Source organism: Hydra vulgaris, chromosome 12 (genome assembly GCF_038396675.1).
Source record: "Hydra vulgaris chromosome 12, alternate assembly HydraT2T_AEP".
In the NCBI taxonomy this organism is placed as follows: Eukaryota; Metazoa; Cnidaria; class Hydrozoa; order Anthoathecata; family Hydridae; genus Hydra; species Hydra vulgaris.
In genome coordinates, this window is record NC_088931.1 from 7089845 (window position 1) to 7115301 (window position 25457).

A 25457-nucleotide genomic window follows, 5' to 3' on the forward strand; every position below is an offset into this window, starting at 1 on the left:
TATAAATTAGTAAAAACACTCATATTATTTTTGATTACTTCAAAACTGTGTTTCACCATCAGTAGGTTAATCAGGAAAATTCTTACTGATGAACCTACTGATGGCGAAACATAGTGTTTAAGTAAGCAAAAATTAGATTAGTGTTTTTACTAATTTATTGCTCTGTTCTTTTAGAACATTGAGCACTCTGTAGAATACACTAACATAATTTATATATATATATATATTAAAATATATCTATATATATATATATATATATATATATATATATATATATATATATATGTATATATATTAAAGGTATTAATGACTACAAAAAAGGAAGATGAACTTAACTATATGCTAAGAAATGAAACAAGTTTAGCAAATGATATATCAGAGAATGGGTGAGAACTATCCTTTTTAACTTGATCATTTTTTATCAATATATATGAATTTTATTCAAATTTATTCCAAAGAAGCACAGCCTTCTGACTGACACAATTTAAAATGAGAACTGGTAGAATAAAAAAGAAATAAAGCTAGGAAACAAAATAAGCAGCTAGAAGTTCTAAAGCAGCTGACTAAAAGCCAAATAGTTAAAAAAAAGTTCTGATGCATTAGTAAAAAACCAGGCAAAACAAGTTAAGAGAAAATGTATGCACAATCAATGTAAAAATATGTGGCTTAAATAAATGATGAGTGATACAAGAATGCATTTTTGTTTGAGTAAAAAGAAATAATAGCTTATTTGAGCAGAAATTGTAATGAAACACAACTTTCATGTTTCAAATGAAACATGTTCTAGCTTGGCTGCAAGAGCAGGTCCAAATTTGTTTACATTGTGATCATTACTTTTTAACTATTATTTTTATTTTATCTCAAATATTAAATCTATTGTAAAACTAGTATCTAAAACGGTTGCCTCAATTGGCATTTGTTTTGAAAATTACATTGTGAATATTTTTTAAACATTTTAAAAATATCTTCTAAACATTCTAAGTTTTAAAACATTAAAAAGATTGTAAAAGTATTTACAATAGTATAATAATATTTGCTATAACAACCATATACATTGATACAGAGCATGTGAAAGTGCCATAACAGCTGTTATTGTTTTAAATTGTCAAATTAGCCTTAAAACAGTCTAAAATTTGATTTAAAATCATTTTTAGCAAAGAATCCCAGATGTTTAAAAGATGTTAAGTATTTAATTTAGTAAAAAAAATAAAAAAGTCTTTTGTGCTTGACATTTTACTTTTGATTCTATTTCTACCTCTATAAATCTCTTGACTCTCTAAAAAAAATGTTCAATATTTTTTATCTTTATTCAAAAACAGTTATCTGATGTAATTAGTATTTGTAAGCTATAGTTTTATGTAACTTCTTTATTGTTCTATCTGTGTATTTTTAGATGTAAAACCAAGGAATATAGTGTAAAGGTCAGCACATTCAACTAATAGTGTGCCTTATCTATTGTAAAGTTGTTTTGTGTGCTTAAGTAGGTCTGTAGTTAGAAAAAAGTATCCTGTAATCCTCAAATGTATAATTTTCAGAGTCTACACAGTTTTTGAACTTTGTAAAATAATGAATTTTTTCATTAAACACATTCACTACTATTACTCTATTTTAATTTTGTTATCAGCATAATTTGTTTAGTTTTAATTTTAAATAATTTTTTAATATATATATATATATATATATATATATATATATATATATATACAGTGGCGGCGTTAGGGTAGGGCCTGGTTGGGCGATGGCCCAGGGCACCGAATATAAAGGGGCCGAAACTAATTGGTTATTTTACCCTTTGCCTTTTTTTTGAATGGGGTTAAATTGAGCTAGGGGCGCCGTAGAAATCTCGCCCAGGGCGCTGGTAGTGCTAAAACCGGCACTGTATATATATATATATATATATATATATATATATATATATATATATATATATATATATATATATATATATATATATATATATATATATATATATATATATATATATATATATATGTCAATTAAATTTAGAGTTGGATACAGATTATCAGATGATCCACAGTCTTTTCCACCTCAAATTCCACCTAGGCATAATAACTACAGTTCAACCATTGGAATGCAATCACCATATGCATTAGGTAATTATACTATAAAGTATGCGGGTAAAATATGTATTTCAACATTGTGCATATATAATATTGTAAAAATTGATGTTAGCAATAAAATGTTGGTGTGCTTTGATCTAAAATATTGTTCTGAATTAATGTCTCTGTGTTGAGCTAAATCAGTAATAATTTATATATTTCTATGTTTTGTAACTGTTAACTATATTTTTGACCATTTGAAGTGGCTAAGATTTAGGTTTTTTTCCATCAAAACTTTTTAATGATTAATGAGGTATTTTTTAATGATTAGAACATAAATAAATAAAATTCTTGTTTGTTTGTGGCTACTTAAAGTTTAAAGACTAAAAGAAACTTTGATCAATTTATTTGTATACAATAAAATATTACTTATATCAATTTATTTTCTAAAGTTTATACTATCTTTTTGTACTTTGTGTTTAATGAAGTTTATATTTATTGACTGAATTGTACACAGAGAACATGAGTCGATTCTACATACAGAGAAAAATGCCATTATTCCTGTTGTCCAGTTTAACATGAGGCATGTCTAGGGCTGTTCATTAGTTAAGTTTTATATTTGGGCTTAGGTTGGGTATCAGCGAACCCAATCTGAATCAATACCCTATATACTAGATGCTCATCGATCTGGTATGTCTGGTGTAGGTCTAATAAGTGCAAGAAGTATATGGTAATTAGTTATTAAAGTAGTTTTACTCAGCCATCACATTAAGTGGAGGAATGCAATTGATGAAATTACTTTCAAATTTAAGCATTTAGCTATTAGAAAATGCATCATAAAATGTAGCTATTACTGGATTTTTAAAGAGAAAAAAAGGTGTTAAAGCTTTTTGAATAAGTTTGCACTTTTTCTCCTTTTTATAGTATTATTTAAAAATATAGCTAATAAAAACTTTGAAAAATGTCAGAAAACATTTTTCAAAAACAATCTTTTTTAAATAAACTCATCAGATAACAACAATTTTTTTTTAGTTCTGATTTACTCCCAACAAGGCTGCAAGCAACCACTATTAATTTGGGAGTTACTAGAAAAAAAGAATAGAGTTATAGAGCAAGGAAATGGTTGACAGAAGACTTAAAAAGTTGAAGGTTGGATGAGTCAGGAAAACACAAAGATGAGAGAGAGTTCCAAAGCATTAAAGTGGCGGAAAAAAAACTAGACAAACAGAAGTTTTAAGAGCATGCAGGGACAAATACAGTAAAATAATGAGACTTTGTTGAATGATGAGTCAATTATTTTAGTTGATGGAACTAGAGATGATAGCTTCTTTGAGCAGTGACCATAATAGTATTTATAGAAAAGATAAAGAGATGCAACTTTATGACGACAGGAAAGAGGCTCAAGCTTAGCAGATAGAGCAGATCCAACTACATTTACAATGTGTTTTTGGACCTTGTCTTGAAGAGAAAGAGCATCATTAGAAGAGCTGTAGAGAAAGTCAGCCATAGAGCGAGAGTATCAAAAACCGAATTGATTGTCTGACAGTATGTTATTTAACTCAAGAGGGATGTGAGAAATTTGTTTATCAAAGACTCAAAGCTAATAACAGAAAGAAGACTGACCTGAGACTTATCTAGAGGAAAATAAGACTCAGTCAAGCACTTATTAAATAGTTTAGAGAAAATTGAAGAGAGTTCTGGAGAACAATTTTGTGAAACTGTGACAGGATTGTTGTCTGGACCACAATCTGTAGAAGAATTTCATCAAAATATGACTTTAGCAACAGAAACTCGAGTAATTTGAATGTCTAACCTGTTTAATTGGAATGGAAGGAAAAGAATAGCCATAAAATTCGATAATTGAATTATAATAAAAATTCTTTGCAAATAGTTCTGCCTCATTCTTGGTGAGAGATAATAAGATAAGTTCAGTAAATGAGAGATAGAATGTTAAACCTACCCTTGTTAACAATGCTGTTGAAGATTTTCCAAAAGTCTCTAGAACCTAACTTCTGAGATAAGATACGAGATTTAGGGAGCTGAGAATAATGGAACTTAGCATCTGACAGCACCTTTTTACATCAATTTTTTGCAATTATAAATAGTCGTTTGTTCTAAAGAGAGTTGTTCTTTTGAAAAGGATGAATAAAATAATTATGATTAGATATAGCAACTGCACAAGAGGGTGAAAACCATGGAATAGAATGAAGCTTGACTTGGAACCGACAAAAAGGAATAGAAGTTTCCATTCCTGCCTGAATCCGGGAGGTTACATATGAGGCGCATTTTTCAGCTGAGAGGGGAAAGACATCAGCTCAAGGACCATCACAAAGAAAATCACCAAAAGAATCCCAGTCAGTTTTAGGGTAGTAGTAAGTAGTGTGATGATAGGGTGAGTCCGAAAGGGAAGTACGAGATGAAAAATTTAAAGTGATCATCACATGGTCAGAACCACCTAAAGGAGAAAAAGGAGAAACTGAACACAAACTAGGATCAGAGACCAGGCATAAATCAAGGAGTGAAGGTAAATGATTAGGATTGTCAGGAAAACAGTCACAAAGTCAACTATCTGAGTAAGAGATTGAGAAATGCAGAAGTTATAGGCTTTAGTATCAGCAAGGCCAGTTCAGTGTAATAAGCACTAAAGTCACCAATAAAAACAGTATTGGTGGAGGGGTAAAGAGAAAGGGCATGGTCAATTTGATCAGAAATTACATCTAAAAAAGTGCAGTCTTGGGAAGAAAGAGAACTATAAAAAACAAAGTTTTGTCCATATTGATTCATGTTGATAAAGGTGTTTTTCTTTTTTCATTTTTTTTTTTCATTAAAAGATATTTATTGAGAGATCGCATTATGGAGAGATCACATTATGGAGAGATCACATTATTGAAAGATCACATTATGGAGAGATCACATTGTAGAGAGGTCACATGGAGTGATCACATTTTGTCTGGTTAATAGAAAGTTAAAATTGGTAAATAAAATAAAGAATATTAAAGTTCAAGGATATTAACTATACTACCTTGGAGTTCAATGTAGTGAGCATGCTCACCAATCTGTGAACTTGTGAATAATGGCTTTTAAGCATAACCAATCATAAAATGATTGGTTTCCAATGTGCTTGGCCTAATAAGACTACAATATTTATCAAGAACTCTATCACCTGTGTTAAAGATTGACTTAAAAACAACAATAGAGAGTGGAATGGACAAAACATCTTATGCTAAAAATTGTATAACTGGTAATCTAATTCCAACATTCCTTAGCCACTCAAGTATATAAAATCCTTGTTTATCAATGACTCATCTAAGTACACTTGTAATTCAACTTTCAGTTGCAGCAATGAACTTTTTAAAGCTTAAATTTTTTTGAGTTTTTCAATCCTTTTTGTAAATACAAAAGAAACAGATTAAAAAGTCATTGTTAAAGTACTAAGTTAGCACTGGTTGAAGTTGTTGAAGAACTAAGTTAGCACTGCACAGTGGTGTACAAAACCTTAAAAATAAATATTTATTATATTCAAGACTATTTAATAAAACATATCTGTAATACTCTCATTTAAATTTTTGAATATTGTTTTGAGTATAATAGTATCTTTTAAAACCACAAAAATCAGTTGCAGTTTCATGTATAATAAAAAAAATATTTTTAAAAATAGTGTGAAATTTTTGTTTTTTATACATAGCTATAGTAAACAGTAACTTTTAAAATTTTATGAGCTTACGGGATTAGTTAATATATTTAAACAATTTAACAGTAAAGCTTTATGAAAAAAATATAAAGTAAAGATCAGCCTTTATAATAGACTTATAATTTGGTTTTAAAATAATGAGGTAAATTTTAATATTTATAACTTTTATTTTGTACAAAAAGTGTCACATAATTTGGGAAACCTACGAGTACCTATATTAAATACTTTTTTTGTTTGTTTGTTTTGTTTAAACATCTTTGCTTTCAACAAGACTACAAGCAACCACTAATTAAAGTTGGAAGTTACTGGAAGAGAAAAGATGAAGATTGCAGAGCAAGATAATGATTGATGGACGACTTAAAGGATTGCAAATTATATGAATCAGGAAAGCAAGATGAAGAAAGCAAATTCCAAAGAGATGATGTTCGAGGGAAAAAACTAGTAAAATAAGAGTTTTTGGAGCACTTAGGAACAGTCACAGTAAAAGGATGAGACTTAATTAAATGACGAGTAACACGAGAATGAATTTTAGTAGATGACAAGAGATGCTAGCTCTTTAGAGCAGTGCCCATTATAGTATTTGTAGAAAAGAGAAAGAGAAGGAACATTACGACGATGTGATAATGATTGGAGGTTGGCTGCAAGAGCAGGTTCAACTATGTTTACAATGCGTTTTTGCACCTTGTCTAAAAGAGAAAGGGTATCATTAGAAGATCCAGATATGGCAACAGTATTCCATACAAGGCCGGATTTGAGATTTATAGAGATAGAGAATAGAATCAGAGAGAAATAGAGTAAGAAAGTGTCAAGCTTAGATAAAGAGATGCAACCTTAGCAGATGCTAATTTTGCAATGGATTTGACATATGGTTTCCGAGAAAGATTGGAAGTAAGAGTTAATCCTAGAAGGTGAAGGGTTGATGACTCATTGAGTACATCACTGTTCATAAATATAGGAAGATCTAACTTATTGCGATATCGAATGGCTGAAAAAAATTGAGTTTTATCTGTATTGAAGTTCACCAGCCACTGTGAGCCCCATGCTGTAGCAGAAGTGAGATTCTTTTGAAGCTCATATGCCCCCTCCAAGCAATCAGAGGGTGTTGGTTTCTTATCACGACAAGAATAAATGGTAGTATCATCAGCAAACAATGCCACCTTAGATGTGAGAATATCTGGAGGATCATTGATGTAAATTAAAAAGAGTATAGGGCCAAGGATAGAACCTTGAGGAACCCCTGAAGTACAGAATAAGAAAAAGAGTGCTGTCCATCAAGGTCAACTTTTATACTACGATTGGAAAGGAAGGATTCAATAATCTTAAAGATGTTGTCAGATACACCATAAGAAGAAAACTTATGGAGAAGACCAGCATGCCAAACTTTATCAAAAGCTTTTGAAATGTCAAGAGCGATGGCCTTAACCTCTCCACCTTTATCTAATGTACAATGAAACCTATCTGTCATTACTGTTAGCAAATCTGCTGTAAAACGAGAAGATCGAAATCCATATTGATGGTCAGAAAGTAAGTTATTAGATTCAAGATAAGAGATTAAGTGTTTGTTAATAAAAGATTCAAAAACCTTGCTTATGATAGGAAGAAGTCTAATGGGGCGGTAGTTAGACGAATCAGATCACTCTCCAGAATTTTTGAAGATAGAGATAACGGATGCCGCTTTCCAGCAGGCTGGAAAACAAGACTCTGATAAGCACTTGTTAAATAGTTTTGAGAGTATAGACGACAGCTCCTGAGAACACTTCTGCAAGACAATAACAGGTATGTTGTCCAGGCCACAAGCTGTAGAAGAGTCTAGGCAGAAAATCACTTTAGATACAGAAGCTGGAGTGATACGAATGTCAAGCAATGGATCAACCTGTTTATTGGCAATATCAGGTAGAACGCAACTAGTGGAATCAAGAGATAATATTGATGAAAAGTTTTTAGCAAACAATTCAGCTTTATCTTTAGGTGAGGTGACAAAGTCTGAACCATACAAGAGAGGTGGAATTAAAGATTTGCCCTTATTATTAATACTATTAAAGATTCTCCAAAAGTCACAAGAGCCTAATTTTTGAGATGAGATATAAGATTTCATGACCTGAAAATAACGGGGTTTGGCGTTAGACAAAACCTTTTTACAATGGTTTCTAGCAGTAATAAACAGACGTCTGTTTTCTGGAGAATTGTTTTGCTGATAAATATAAAAGTAACAGTTTTGATTGGCAATCGCAGCAGCACAGTGTGAGGAAAACCATGGAGGAGAGTGAGGCTTGACCTGGAATCATCGAGAGGGAACAAAAGATTCCATGCCAACCTGAATCCACGAAGTTATGTAAGAAGCACATTTGTCGACAGGAAGGCGAAAGATTTCACCCAAGGGCCATCACGAAGAAAATCACAGAAAGAATCCCAGTCAGCTTTACTGTAGTTGTAAGAGGTACGATAATAGGGGGATTCAGGTGATGAAGAAGAATGAGATATGAGTTTTAGAGAGATCAAACTGTGATCAGAAGCACCTAAGGGTGAATGTGGAGAAACTGAGCACTGACTAGGATCAGAAACAAGACATATGTCAAGTAGAGAAGGTAAATGATTCGGGTTGTCAGGAAAGCGAGTTGGAAAGTTGACTATATAAGTTAGAGATTGAGAAAGGCAAAAGTTGTGGGCTTTAATGCCTGCAGAATCACTGACGCTAGAGCCAAGCCATTTAGTGTGATGAGCAATAAAGTCACCAACAACAACAATATTTGCTGATGGATAAAGAGAGAGAGCTTGTTAAATTTGATCAGGAATAACATCAAAAAGAGTCTTGAGATGAAGGAGAGCCATGTAGAACAAAGAGAAAGGCAATAGAGTGTAGTGGTGCTAAACGAAAGCACATGAAAGAATAGTCTGTGGATTCAAACCTAGTTTCACGATGAATGGGTGAATTCTTACGAATGTAAATGCCTAGGTCAAGCAAGTGACTATTGGAGTATTTTTGAATTAATGGAAGATAACCATCAACACTAAGATCCCAGGATGAGACAGCTGAACTCAAATTAGTCTCACAAAGAGCAAGTAGGTCTGGTGAACTTTGCAAGAGATAAGACTCAACAGAAAAAAAGTTACTTCGAAGACCACGAATGTTAGTGAACAATAGATTTAGAGAACTTGGTGATGATGATGGTTTTTTGTGTTATATAGTTTTTGGTACTTTATTCATTTTTAAATTTGTTGAAGAACTTGACTCAAAGCATTGATAGTACTCAGAACACTGTTTAATAGCCCAAGCAATTGCCTCATTACTATTAATAAACCTGAAGCCGTAACAAAGGGCTCCAAATGTGGCCTTCGCAATGCATACCAAAAGTACAAAAAGGAATACCATCTATGCGCAACATGGCACTGTTAATACTTTGATATTTTTCAGCTGTTGATGGAATCAGTCTCTTTGAGAGCTACCACAAAGTTCGGGAAACCTGACTACCAGCCGGCCTCAGAACTATAAAACTAGAGTTTTAGAGCTGTACTCTCATTAGGAGATAATAGAATGAGTTGCGTAGTCATAGAGACACAAGCAAAACCCATGCATTGAGTCAAGAAGATCCAGCATTCAACATCCTAAACTGGAAACAATGTATTAAAAATGCATTTGCGCCAGCCTAATAGATGAAGAAGGGGTGCAAGGCTGGTCAACAGATAGAATCTGTTTACCCCTAAAGTCTTTGCCAAGGAGGCTTTCTACAAGACAGTAGCCGGATGCATTTAACATCTGCCCAGTTGAGTATTTTCATCGATACACCTTCTCTAACCTTTACTCAACCAAGAGCCCCAAGGCAGGGGGTGTTTTAGGTCAGAGTTGGCATCTCCTAGCCTTTGCCTAAAAAGGTGTATCCTACAAGGGTGCAGTACATGAAGCAGATTCTACTGAGTTGCATGTTACCAGGAGCAGGATAACCTGACCTGATGACCAAACTTGAACTAGTATATGTAATATGTATACAACCTATTTGAACTATATACATTAGGGTCTCAAAATTTAAAAAGAATTTTTACTTAGTGTTTTTTCACATTCTACTTGATGTTCTGATTCTAAAAATATAAAAAATTTTAATTTTACGCTTGTAAAAGTGATAGATGTAAAAATTAAAAAATTTGTAAAATTCCAATTGTTGTTACAATATGCATATTACTCCTAGTAAGAAAGCTTGTGATCATTACATTTAATATTTTCTTGTGCTTATTGGAGTAGGCATTCACTTTGTACTGTATACACAACACATTCAAGTGTATACAGTTTATAATACAAGTGTACGCAGTTTACAGTACAAGTGTGCACAGTTTTTAATATTCACTTTGGTGCATGCTGAGATTTTAAATTAGAGCTGTGTTTGTTCTTAAAGTTTTTTGTTTAAGATTTGTGTTATATTCTTTTCGAATTTTATCACTGTGAAATAATATTTACTAATCTCATTTAATTTGTATTTGCTTAAGTATTATTAAGTACAATTTTGATCAAATGGGAAGAACTAAGTGTAAAAGAAAAGTAAATGGAGAAAAGAGGAAGAATTCTATACAGACCCAAGAAGGCTGACTTACCTTCTTAAATACCCACTAAATGAGCTTCCACAGAATCAACTTCCAGGTGTTGGCAGTGTGTTGAGACATCTGGAGTATGTCTGGTCAACAAGGTGACAGAATAACAAAAGCATTAAATTTTCTCATGTTTGCCTTTTTAAAATCCGGCTCATGTTTTTTGTTTATTTTAGATCTGCAAGATTCAAACCAACCAAGCAACTGGTTGCATGTCCACAAGCTCATGTAGGGTTTCATTTACTTTGTAGAGATGTACCTTTTTCTACAACAAGTAAAAGATGCATTTCTTCATCTGTAATAGAAATCTGGAAAAAAGCTGGTTTTTGTGATTTCATATTGAAGGAAGCTTCTGTAAGAGAAAAGTTTCTAAAGCTAGATCAGAAGTATAAAAAGGTGCAGAAATTACACAGTTTAAACTGGGATTCAAGTCAAGATAGATTTGAAAAGATGCAATTGGATTTTATTGAGGAAAAAAACTATCTCTTTGATATTTCTGTTCCTAATATTGAGGATAAAATTGCTTCTGACCGTCTTCATTCTAAGAATGCAAAAGATGAGGATTTGCTTTTCTACAAAGACCAAAAGGGTGAAAGGAAACAATATATTTCAGAAGAATTAGACAAAAACTATCAAAAAACATGGTTAACAAAGAACAGATATCAGAGACTGTTGAGGATAAAAGAAACAAAGAAACAGAAAACCAATACATACTTTGCTCCAGCAGAAATGCATGAACAGGAAAATTCCAGAAATGCATGAATTCAGGAAAATTTGAGTATGAAAATTCTGACCCTGAATCTGATAATGAACCATCCTCTGAAGAAGATTCTGATAAGGAAAATATCTGACATAAATCTAAACCAAAGGTTTTCATACATATCAGTCCTGAAGAACTAATAAAATGCACAACTGTAGCTGCTGCAAGATATAATGTTGACATAAGACCTCAAACTTCAATTATAGTAGCTATATGTAAAAAAGGTGGTGTGAATCTGGATGAAATCAACTTATCAAGAAGCACAATCCATAAAAAAAGGCTTGAATAAATTGAAGGATTAGGTGATCAGATAAGGCAGGACATATTTGAAGGTATAATATAGATAGAAGAACAGCTGAACATAACTGTCACAGTTGAAAGAATAGCTGTAAATGTCACTTCCCCAGACATAGAAGATACAGATGACATACTCTTGGGAGTGGTTCAAGCCAAGAGCTCCAAAGGTTGTGATCAAGATGAAGTTCTCCTTAACATGCTTGGATACTATGGTATTACAGATCAAATTTATGCTATATATTGTGACACTACAACATCAAATACTGGGATATTATCTGGAGCTGTTGTCATTCTTGCCTCCAGTCTAGATGTTCCACTTTTATGGTTTATGTGCAGGAGGCATATATTGAAAGTCTATATTTCACACTTCATGGAGTCTTTGACAGGTGAAAAAACAAAGGGTTCAAGAAGAGGTTTGTACACAAAACTGCAAAAAGGATGGCAAGATGTTAAAGAATCTCTGAATATATATGATTTAGTGAAATTTGATTGGAGTAAACTAGAAGTTGGTTCTCCTCTACATACCACAGCCAGAGCAGCCCTAGAGTTTGGAGAGCAAGCTATTACGTTGGGTACTTTTTCAAGAGGTGATTACAAGGAGCTGTGTGAGTTAGTGGTATTTTACTTAGGTGGAGAAGTTCCTAACTTCTCTCTTCACCAACCCGGAGCCTGCCATGAAGTAAGATTCACAGCAGATGCATTGTATCTTCTTAAACTAACAATGACTTCAAAGAATCTAAAGTTATGAATGAAGAAGAGAAAGCCATGGTGGAAACTGCTTCTTTCTTTGTTGCAATCTGCTATACTCCATGGTTTTTGAAAGCATGTCTTACTAACAATGCTCCAAACAATGATCTTAATGCTTTTAAAGAAGTGCTTCATATTAAAAAGCAATATCCAGAGCTGGGACATGCTCTACTCAAAAGTATGCAAAGACACACATGGTATTTTACTGAGGAGCTGGTTTTATTAGCTCTTGCTGATGCTAATTTAGACTATGAAGTAAAAGTAAAGATGTTGAATATACTGTTGTAGTTTGATGTGCCAAAAAAATTTCAAGGTTGGCAAACCTCAACTTCCAACAATACAAGAATCAACTGAGCTGTTTGATTTTGTTTGGCCTCAGAATTGGGTTCTATTGAAGATTGCAGACATAGACACCACTGAAGTGGAGAGTTGGGTTGAGGACCAAAACACCCCTAGTCTTAAAAGTTTCATATCATTTGCGAAAAACAGTATGATTGTCAATGATTGTGCAGAGCGAAATATTCGGTTAATTCAAGATTTTGTGAACTCACACAAATATGAGGCCATAAAGCAAAATGTAATGCTAGTTGCAAGAGACAACAGAAAAAAGCTCACAAAGGAGATGACAAAAAAACAACTTAAAACTGTATGAATTACATGTTAAATAAAGATTTATTTTCTTAAAACTGTATGACTTACTTGTTAAATAAAGATATATTATTTGCTCAATTTCTGTCAAAAACCAATATTTACATCTATCTGTTTCAATGCAGATACAAATATTTTTTTGTGATTTTTGGACTTCTAGGGTAAAGGAGAATGGGAAAAAGTTGATATTCAAATATTTTTAAAATTTTAGAACACCCTAATATACATTGCCCCTAACTCCCCCTTTTGGGTTTCTTTAACATTTTAAAATGATGACTTGTAACTTATGTTATTTGCTTGAAATCAACTTTTATTTTTGGTAAACAAAAATAAATGTTATTTTGTTTGTTATTTAATTCAATACAAATTTACTGTTTACCTAACAATGTTTTTGTTTTTTTGTTTAATATAAAATAATAATATAAAAACTGGTGACATTAACAGACTTATACGATAAAATAAACTAGCTCCTAATGATATACCATTCTTTTCAATGAAATTAACTGTTCTAGTTTCTGCAGATATTAAACTAGAGGATTCTGAGTCAAAATCTTTATAAAATTTTAATGTAAAAAATTGATAGCTGCAAACAATGATAATACTTATTTTGAGAGAAGTAATGAAAATTGACTAGCTCAAGATATTCAATACAACTAGTGTACATTAAATGCTACATCATCAGTTAATGAAGTTAGGTAATCATGTTGCTCTTTTGAAAAAGCTTTTAACACAACAAAAAGAATAAGCTTAACAATGCTATTAATATTTTATTTAACCATAAACTACTTCATGCAACAAAATTGAAATTAAGAAATGAGTTTAAGTACAAAACTGGCATGAAAATTTCTGAAATTAAAACCCCATAAAACCTGTTTAGATATATTCACCTGATGAAGCTTTAGCATTAATTATTAATGGTGATATATCAAAATCAACATAGCAGCTAATCACATTGCTAAGGAATTAACTAAACTGACATTTAGGTGCAAGGCTGGTTTTGATGGTGCTACAAGGTATAGTGTTTACAAACAGGTAAGTTAAAATGACTACAGTGACAAATGAGGAGTGCCTGTTGATTATTTGCATAGTACTTAGGTAGTTAGAGAAGTTCATAGAATTTCATCTATAAAGATACAATGAGACAGGAATTAATTAAATATTTATATATTATTTTAAACTGCGTTTAATTATGAACATTTTAAGTACTTGTTGAAATATTTTGAATGTTTATTAAAAAAGTTATTTAAATTTTATTATATACGTTTAAAAGAAAAAATTTAAAAATGGAAAAATTTGAATATCGAGTATATATTAAAACCTATGCTCTACTTGGAGTTTCAGCACAAGCCATAACCGATAAATTGGTTTTAGTTCATGGTGACCAAGCTCCAAAATATAGTACAGTTGCCAAGTGGGCTACTTTATTTAAAGATGGTAGAGAGAGTCTCGAAGATGATCCTCGCTCAGGGTACCTTCAAACCACGTATACAGTTGAGAATATTGAACGTGTGCGAGCCATTATTGAAGAAAATCTGCATGCAACACATGATATAATTGAAGCCCTGACATCAATTAATCGTTTTACAATAAATGAAATCATTCACAACGCACTTAAAAAAAGAAAATTAACATCATGTTGGATACCCCACAAGTTAACCGATCAAAATTGCAAGAATAGAGTTGAGGCATGTAAGGAAAATTTAGCTTTTTTCAGAAACGGCCCATAGGGATTTTGTGATATTATTACAGGGGATGAGTCGTGGTTTTATTTGAGACAAGTTGGACACAAGTTGGCTAACGCTAGTTGGGTCAGTGAAGGTGAAATTCCAAAAGCTATAGTAAGATGCAACAGGTTTCATCTGAAAAACATGTTTTACATCTTCAAAACAACAGGTGTTATTCATTTGGGTTATGTTAAAAAGGGAGATACCATTACTAGCGAATATTATATAAAAAATTGTTTAAAACCTCTTATATGCGAAATAAATAAGCAAAGACCTAAAACACGCACTCAAAATTTCAAATTTCTCTATCCATGTGACTTAAACCATCACAAATGATCTAAACCAAGCTGGAATTACAATAATTCGCCACCCACCATACTCACCAGAATTAGCTCCATCAATTATTAGCTATTCGACTTGATAAAAAAATCTTGACGACGATATTGACATCGAAAGTCAAAAAACTCGCATAACGAAGCTACTTCAAAGTATACCCAAAGAAGAGTATAAAAAAACGTTTGACAAATGGCTTGAAAGGGTGTAACTTTGTATAGATAATGATGGACATTATTTTGAACATTTAATAAAATAAAGCTAAGAAAAACTTTTTTTTTTATAGGGGAGTTCTATGAACTTTCCTAACAACCTAAGTACTTTTAGAACTCAGTAGACTTTATAATAATAAAAACGTTGTAATATTGTTCATCCAGAATGTGTAAAAAAAACACATTATATATAGAGATGGTAAATAATCTACAGACTTATTCAAAATGTCGCGGACATTTAAAAAAATCAATAATAGAGTTTCAAATCTATATATTTATTTATATTTTCTATATATTTCTATATGTTTATCTATATATTTCAAATCTATTATTTAATAATATTGATAAAAGAGTTTCAAATCTAGTGGTAAATTTCCATTTTTTCTGAAGTCTTAAAATTTGCATCAATTTTTTTTTTTAAGTTTATTCCACCAGAAGAGTTTGTTATTCATTTCCATGATTTTATGAAGTTATAGAATTTCAAATTAAAAAATTATAATTCTGTGTTTTTAAAGTTTTATAAAGTTTGTTAAATAATTTTTAGTATTAGCAACTATTTAACTAAAATTTATAATAAAAGTAAATATATCTTAATGCAAAGTGATTCTTTGGACATTTAAACGGTTTTAGTAAAAAAAAAGGATCAAAATAATTCTGTCCACCATATGTCTAATATCCGGCCAACTGTGCACTGGGATAAGTTGTTGAAGTACTAAATTAGCACTGCAGTGTTGAAAAATTTATTACCAAATTCGCTATACAATTTTTTTAATTTCCAGTATTTTGACACATTTTCTTTCCTATTTCACAGATAAATTAAGCATAAATGCTACACATATCAGTTATTTGTAAATAATATGATTAAAATAGTAGTTTGCTGTTGGATTTAATGTCATATAAAAAGATTTATCACTTCATAAAAAAATAGTCACAACAAACTCTAAAATTTGTACACTCCTCTTTACTTAGTGAATGTGTGTAAATTAAATCATTTTCTTTCAATGAGTAAAAGTGTTTTTGAATTTCAATGTAGTATCCAAAAATTACTTTCATCTGTGTTAACTGTGTTGCATAACATTATTTTTTCATCCTCAAAGATTTTTGAACAATTATTTGTATATGCACTTTGACTAACCATTTTAAGAGAGGTTGAAGATTTTTACAACACCTTTTAAATCCCCATCCTTTTAAATCACAAACATCCTTTTTCAATCGTGGAAAATTTTAAAATTTTCCATGATTGAAAAAGGATGTTTGTGAAGTATTATTTTATATGTATTATTTATATATTTTTAGATATTTATTAATAATTATTATACTGGCTAAGTCATTTATGCTTTTTTTGACTAAATTTTAAACTTTTTCAACTCCAATGTTCCATCATTTATTACATTATCACTCTGTAAAATACTTTGACCTTCTCTTGGGGAACATACTTGTCGGTGTTTGGTCCTCAAGTGTTTGACAAAGTGACTAGTTCTATGTCTAGGTCTTGTCGATAATGAATGCATTTATTTTATTATTATTTATTTATTTTATATATTTATTTTATTTATTACTTTTTTTAATTCTTTTTCACTTGTTTAATTTGATTTGCTTGTTTGCTTAAAGAATTAGGTTGCTTATATTTTTAAAAACTCAAAAGACTTATATTCTTATTGTGAAACAACAAAATTAAATTATTAAATTTTTATTGTGAAACAGCAAAACATAAAAGCACTCCATAAAGTATAAAACTTGTTTTATATTTGGAGTTAAGAGAAGGCTAGGCTAATACTGCCTAAAAGAGACTTGTTGGAAAAGTGGCAATGCTAAAATTATTGGACGTGAAGTTTAATGGTTCAAATTCTTCAGGATTGGGTCTTAAGAAGTGCTGATTGTAGATATTTTAGCAGTAGAAAGAGTTTAGATTTTTGGAGACAAAATAAAATCATATTGTGGACCTTGAAAAAGCTTTTGACAAAGTACCAAGATAAGTGATGTGGTAGACTTTGAGATATTTAGGTGTTGAAGAATGGCTGCTAACTTATGACTATGCATGATTTCATTTTTAAAATAATGGAATGGAAGCAAATGCATTAAGTAAAAACATAAGAAAGATGCATTTAAAATATGCCATAATATTTGTTAAACAAATATTACTTGTCAAATGAATAATAATATTTGATTAACGAAAAGTAATAACTTTTTTTTTTTTTTAAATAATTTGTTTTTCAATAGAAAAAATTTTCAATTATTCAATTTTTTAATCAACCTAGATATTTGAACTTGTAACAAAAACTTCCAAACCAAAAAATAGAGATTAGTTTGACCCAGTTTTACATTTCTGCTTTGGATATATGTATGTAATATTATGTAAAATTAGGTATAACAAATTTGATAGAAGTTTTTATAATAAGACTTTTTTTAAGACATTAATTCAAGATTTACAACTTTTTCTTTAAATAAAACTTTTGCTACTTTTGTATGCTGAAGCAAATCATTTTTATCTTTTTTATCTTTTATCTTATCATTTTTATCTTTTGTTCTACATACCCAATAACTTTGTCTTGTGCATGCAAACTTACCCTATCAGATACACTTACATAGTGTATCTGATAGGGTATATAAGTATAATATTTTCTATATGCTCATTTTTTGCTCTAACTGCAAAAGCTGCACCGTTAAAGATTAAAAGAAAGTTATAAACCACGTGTGTATAGTATTTTTCTGAATGGTAGTAAAGCATAACAACCTGTGAGTATATTTGATAGGAAAGGTCAGGTTGGTTTGGGCATGTTTGGGCATTTGGAAAGGTCAGGGTGGTTTGGGCATGTTGAGCATAAAGATGCAGATGATTAGGTATCAGATTGATATTGATAATTTTTAATATAGTAATATATCGATATTAAAAAAGAATTATAGAAGAATTATTTACTTAAAAGAATTAAGTAACAAAGAAAAGAGTATAGAAACTATAACATGATTGCAAGCAACCAAGTTGGGCATTAACAAAGAACAAAAAAGAGAGTTAACTTATAAGAAAGTGGTTGAAGACTTTGAAAACTGTAAAAAAAAAACTTTTAATTTTTGAAAAACTTGTATGAAAATATAAATACTGGAAGGAATTACAAAGCACTGGTGTTTAAGGGGAAAAGTTAAACAAAAGTATTTTGAGCATTGAAGTTACACTAATTGAATGTGACTTCATAGATGCTATCTTTACAATAAGTGGTTTCCATGAGAGATTAGTAGTGAATGATAGTCTGGGAAGATGTAAAGTAGAGGACTCAGTGAGAGCATTCATAATTGTAGGAATATCAACTATATAATAGCATAGTTAATAGCAATAAAATAGCAATAAAATAATTATTTAATTGAGTTTTGTTTAGGTTAAAGATCAGCAGCCTCAGTAAGCCCCAATCTGCCACATAAGAGAAATAAGGTTCAATACTGGCTACTTAAAGGTGGAGCATTGTTGTACCCCAGAGGTTACTGAAAATGGAGAAGAGTATCATCCAATCACACACAAAATTAATATATGATGTGTATTCATACTCTCCTTAATAATTGTAAAAATGAAATGTTTTGAACCTTGTGCACAGTCCTTTTACAAGTTTTTTACAAGTTTTTTAAATGTCCACAATGTTGCATTTTTTCAAAGTGTCATATACTTACAAGTTTGTATTACCCATTAAATGCAAAACATGAATATTGAGGTTCAACACAATCTGTTCAAGATAATCTTAACAATATACATTTATATATATTCATATATATATATATATATATATATATATATATATATATATATATATATATATATATATATATATATATATATATATATATTCATATATATATATATAGACAATTTTAAAATGTTTTTAGGAACATTGAGCTCCTTATTTTATATATATATATATATATATATATATATATATATATATATATATATATATATATATATATATATATATATATATATATATATATATACATACATTGAGCTCCTTATTTTATATATATATATATATATATATATATACATATATATATATATATATATATATATATATATATATATATATATATATATATATATATATATATATATATATATATATATATATATATTATATATATATATATATATATATATATGAATAATGCTATTCCAATACTAATAACCTACATACTTAGTTTGATTAATAATTTGAAAATGATTATTAGTTGTTTTTTTTTTATTTGTTTTTTTTTCTTCTAAGGATATAATAGTGGAATGTATAATGGTTATGGTGGAATGTATAATCCAATGACAGGTAACTGTTATAACAGTGATTGATATTTATAATATATATGCTAATAATAATATGGAATTAAGTTTAGCTTTGATAAAATGAAAAAAAGACATGAGTTAATAAAAAACTAGCTAAAAAACCCTTTAAACATTACCAAAAATGCATCTGATAGACCTATATTTAGAAAAAAGAAATTTCATGGTTTAAGAAACAGATTGTTTTCCAGTTAAAATTGTTCACTTGATTCAATACATTATTGTAAATAATATTTTTTTCACTTGATGAAATAATTTAATAGCAATTTTTTTTTCAATCAGATATCAGATATTTTTCAATCAGATATCAGATTTTTTCAATCAGATATCAGATTTTTTCAATTAGATATCAGATATTTTCAATCAGATATTAGATATTTTCAATCAGATATTAGATATTTTCAATCAGATATTAGATATTTTCAATCAGATATCAGATATTTTCAATCAGATTTCAGATATTTTCAATCAGGTATCAGATATTTTCAATCAGATATCAGATATTTTCAATCAGATATTAGATATTTTCAATCAGATATCAGATATTTTCAATCAGATATCAGATATTTTCAATCAGATATCAGATATTTTCAATCAGATATCAGATATTTTCAATCAGATATCAGATATTTTCAATCAGATATTAGATATTTTCAATCAGATATTAGATATTTTCAATCAGATATCAGATATTTTCAATCAGATATCAGATATTTTTCAGATATTTTTTTAAAACTTTTTAAAAATTTTTGTATTCTACTTATTACTCTTACTTGGAAAAAACTTTAAACAAAAAAAAAAATTTATTTTCGCATTTTATTTTTTAATTTGAAGTTTTTAATTTGTGAACCTCTCTTTTTATTGCATAATATAATAAAATCACAAAATGTATGAAAAACGTAGCATAATATATAATAATAACAAAACAATAACAATAAAATAGTTAAACTTAAACAAAAACTAAAAAGTTAAAAAAAATATTGAACTTAAAAATACAAAAACATTTAAAAAAAAAAATTCTTAACACATGATTTTAATTCCCCTATCTCAGATTCAATGTAAAACTAAAATTGATTATCTTTAAACAAACTTAAGTTTCTAAAATATTGTAATAAATATGCTGATCTATAGTTCTATTCATATGGTGTAGTTTTTTAAAATTTTGGATTGCTACAGCAACTCCAACCATTAAACTTTTTGTCACATTTTTTTAAAGGAGCAAGAAAAAAAAGTCTGAATCTCGAGACTTTTTACAATTTTCAAAATCAGCAATGAAATTGGCTATTGAAATAGGACCTAGGGAGACTCGTTTCTTTAGATAACTTTGCCCACTATTCTAATTAAAGGATTTTTTTAAATAAAAATATAACCTGGATCTTTTATTCTCTAGATATTATTCACTCCAAGATATTCGAAAGGCTCAAATCTAATTATATCTTAAAAGTAGTGATTTAATGATCTTTTGATTTACAAGAAACCAGTTGTCAGTCAGCTGTTTTTTCTAAAATATTGAGTGTGACCTTTTTTTAAAATTTTTTGTTAATATAAGTGTTTATTTATAAAAAAATTTTCTACCTTTTGCTGTTTACTGTCACAATTCTTGTTCAACTTGGATATCCGCTTCAACTTAAAAATAAATTTTATTGTGACTTTTCTTTTGCACTCTTGCATTTCAACATTTTTGAAACTTGTTTTTGTCTGTGTGATGTATGGAACTTGATTTTGTCTGTGATTTTGTCTTTTGAATTTTTTGTCAATGTTTGACATTTTATTAAATTTTTTAAAAAATCAATTCAGTTTAACTTTTTATAGACATTGAAATATGTTATAAGATCAAAGAAGCACAGAAGATCGAAAACTGCAGGCAAATCTGCAACTAAAGCTAACATTTTGTGTTTTATACATCAACTTTGCAAACTTGTTATAAATGAAAAATAAAAAGCACTTAAACTTAATTTTTTATTTGCACAGATAAGTTAAGTGCAACATCGCCAGGTTAGAATTTGACCAAATGCTATAAATGTGTGAGGTGAGTTACTTATCATATCTAATGTCAGATATTTAAGTTTTGTATAAAACACATTAGGGTTAGTATAAAAAAATAAAGCAATTCAATAGTCAAGTAATAATATAAATTTATATTAATAATTTATTTTAAAGTAATAAGTTAAGAAAATATTTGTTATATTAACAAATTGAAGAAAAAAGAAAAGTGAAGAAAATATTATTTAAAAAAATTTATTGAATCGAGTGAACCATCTGAATTGGACTTTATTTGGTGCAAATAATGCTAACAATGGAAAAAATTTCACTAAAATTAATCATTGACTCAAACAAGAAGTAAATAATAATAAGACATCTTCATAATATTTTTTATAAAAGTAAAAATGAAATTTTTACTATTATAAAAAGGAAATGGATTTTTTTTAAAAGTATATATTTTTTTGATTTAAAGCCTACAGTTATCGTGGAAATATTGCAGGAAATATTGCAGGAGACGGCTCAGTGTTAAATGGAGTTGAAAATGTAACTCGTAGCGCTTTTCAATCAGTGGAATCTGTTGTTCAAGCTTTTAGTTCAGTTAGCATGATGCTTGAGTCAACTCTTTTTGCTGCTCAAAACTCAATACGAGCTATTGCTAGTTAGTCATTTTTATTCATGTTTTTGTGTTTAAAATATGTTGTGAAAATGTTCTCTTTTTTTGTGAAAATGTTCTCTTTTTTTTAAATTTTTAATTTTTCATGTCCATATGAAAAATTAAAAATTTTTTCAACTTTAAATTTAAAACATTAAAAATCTTTACAACATAAAAATTTTACATCAGGTGTTGCTGACCAAATTGGTGGTCTTCGAGAGCATCTTTTTAACAGCGCTTATTCTTTTGTAAGAACAATAAATACTTTGCTACGCAAGCTGTTAATTACAATTAGGCTTCAAAAAGGACTTACTCCAGAAGAAATATGGGGTATCTTTTGATTTATTGAAATCATATAATTAGGAATTTTACTTTTAAAATCAATTTAAAAAATGATGTTAAATATATAAAAATATAAATAAAGTTTAAATTTAAAAAAATGTAAATATAATTTTGATTTTTGAATAAAGATTAAGAATTTTGTTTAAAAAAATATTTTAGATCAAAATGCAGCAATGCCTTCATCTGAGACAATTGGAACCAAACACTGGCCTCTTCTAATTTTTTTTGGTATTATGTTAGGCGGACCTTGGTTGCTATGGAAATTTTTGCAAAATTTGTCTAGCTATGATAATGTTGATAATTGGCAAAAAGGTTAGTTAAAATTAGAAACTTTAATCTGGTAATTAAAGAAACATGACTGAGCTTCACGCCTAAGGTGATTGTCAGATGTTAGGTGTGAAACTTGGGGGTCATAAAGTATAAATGCATGTTTCAACACATACATCAACTATCTTATAACCTGCCCAAGGAGTGCCACTACATAGGCTGTGGGTTTGGGATGGGGCAGCAAGCTTTTCTTTCATTCTTTGTTTTTTTTCTTCTTTTTCTGAAAAAATTGTAAAGATAAGCAAAATTTTTCTGAAAAAGCTATAAAAATAAGAAAAATGGGTGAGCAATTGCTGATTTATATACGCTATAGTAGATAAATAAAATATCCAATAGCAAACCAGGCAAAAAAAAAAAAAAATTAAACAAATTATCATCTTGAATTACATAATTACATTAGTCACACAAATGGCTTGATGAAACTTCTAAATTATAAGCAATGGTACCAATATTCAAAAAAAATGTTGTCTTTTTAATGTCAACTTTTTGCAATATTTGCTGGACATTTATAAAATAGGTACCTCTTGATTCTGATCTCACTTCTTACAAAAGTGAGATCAGATTTAAGATTGACTGCCTGTTACATCTCGATAGATTAAAGCATCCATTTTACCATTAATAGCTGTTGATTTTTCCTGCTCTTTTTCAATTCATACTTTACAAACTATCATATTTCTTGCTGCATGCTTTAGAGCAGTGTTTCCAAAAAGAAGGTGGGCTTTAAAGTAACTTGAGTATAATTAGTACCAACCCTCGGAATTAGTTAAAATAAGGTCAGCATTAATTTGCTGACCTCAATCATTTAGAGATCGCTATCAGGTTGGCAAAATAAGTTTGATACAAAAGTCTTACCATAAAACATAGAAATGAGGTCGGCAATTTTTTGCTGGCCTCAAACACTTCTAGGCTGGACCCTAATTCCGAGGACTGATAGTACTATAACATGTTTAACTTTGTATATAAATGAATAAAAGTATAAAATATCAAATAAGAAAGTTATATACAAATACGAATAGCAAAAATCATAAAACACATATTTATATCAAAATATAAAACAAGTATTTATATCAATATAAAAAACACATATTTATATCAATAAATATGTATTTTATTTTTATCCTATTGTGCTTGGTTTTCTTCTCAGTCTTTTGAAGCTAATAATTTAGTTTATAATTTTAATCTGCATGTTAATGATGTTATTGAAAAGGTGACAATTATTCTTTTTAATTATGAATTTGAATTTAAACTTCTTTTTTTTTTCTCTTTTTATCTATCCTCATATTGTTGTTATTTAGATATTAATGCTTGTCACACTGAATGGCTTGGGTTTAATACCACTGGTCCTGCTAGCAAAAAAGTTCTCTTTTAATTGTTAATCTTGATAGTTAACTTTGAAATTTGTTTTCCAAACAATTCAAAATACATTTTTTCTCCATTCTACTGACTCTAGCTTGTGCTCAATTTTCCTTTGTTTTCTTTCGGTTGGTTCAGACAATGCTATGATTTTACTTTTTTTTTTTATCTCATACTTTTTCTACATCAGATTCACCCCAGTCATTCACAGGAAGGTGTATGATCGCATGTCTTTATATGACCATTTTGCTATGACGATTTGACCGCGGCTATTTCAAAAAATATTTTAAAAATGTGCTAAATGAAAAATATTCTGAAAAAGTGAAATAAATTACATCAAAACTTTGAGCAAATGTTTTTATATTAGGGAAATACTTTTAAATAAAGTAACAATTTACTGATAATGGTTTCGTTTTTAAATATAATTGACAGTTGTATATATTTTTTTAAATTTAGGTATAAATTGTTATTTATATAAATTGTTTAAGTGTGCATTTTTATAATAAACGTTATTAAAGAATAAAAAATTGTTTTGTTTTTATAAACAATGACATTCTGCGACAACGAAGTCTCTTTAATGAATTTTAATATAAGAATAATTAAAGTTAATACATTTAAAAAGATAAACAAAGTTTCTTTGAAAAAAAAAAAGACAAATGTTTTAGAAATCGGTTACTATTAAATAAGTTTGATCTTAAATGCTTTTATATTATCGAAACACTTTTTAATGAAGTTACAAAACATTTCTAATTAATTTTAAAAATAAGCATTAATAAACTGTTTTTTTTTTTATTTATATGATTTTATATTTTTTATGAGAAATGTTTATCTTTTGAAACATATTAAATAAAAAAAACAAAGTACAAATGTTAAAACAAAGAATGAAATGGTTTTTTAATGCGTAAATTAAATAGACTAAGCATTTTAGTTTGATGAGTATTTATTTTCCCTTTCATTAAGATTTTTTTGTGTGTTTTTGCTTAAGTTAAGTTTTTTTTTTATTTTCCCTTTCATTAAGATTTTTTTGTCTTTTTTAAAGTTTTTTTTAGATAAGTTTAGGTAAGTTTTTGTAGCGCATTTTTAAAGTTTGAAAATATGTCAAAAATTTTGGTCAAATTGTCAAAACAAATTATTTTTTGCATTGTCATATAAAGACGTGCGATCGCACGTCTTTATATGACCATGCAAAAAATAAACTGTGAAAAACTGCACCTTTTTATTAAACTTACTTACTTACTGCCACCTTGAGGTTTAATGAGATTTTTGTTTTTTATTTTAATTTTTAGGATAATGTCTTTTGTCTCTTTTTAAAAAATTGCTTCCTGTGTAATCTTTGGATGGAAGCTTTTTGTTTTCTTGAGAGTTATAGATCAAGCCTTACTCTACCCTATTCTCCTTGTACAACTGCTATTTTTTATTTTAATCAATTCATCTTTTT

At 29.1% G+C, this 25457-nt stretch overlaps 1 protein-coding gene across 1 annotated transcript in view; it reads left to right on the plus strand.

The window, feature by feature from the left end:
- The first annotated feature begins 273 nt into the window (after positions 1-273).
- The window catches only part of LOC100208838 (peroxisomal membrane protein PEX13), a 28615-nt gene continuing 3431 nt past the window's right edge, over positions 274-25457 (plus strand). The window contains exons 1-6 of the mRNA XM_065811387.1: positions 274-386; positions 2008-2114; positions 19295-19348; positions 21818-22003; positions 22187-22327; positions 22499-22651. Of these exons, the coding sequence (XP_065667459.1) occupies positions 307-386; positions 2008-2114; positions 19295-19348; positions 21818-22003; positions 22187-22327; positions 22499-22651 (721 nt within the window). The 5' untranslated portion in view covers positions 274-306. The remainder of the gene's footprint in view (positions 387-2007; positions 2115-19294; positions 19349-21817; positions 22004-22186; positions 22328-22498; positions 22652-25457) is intronic.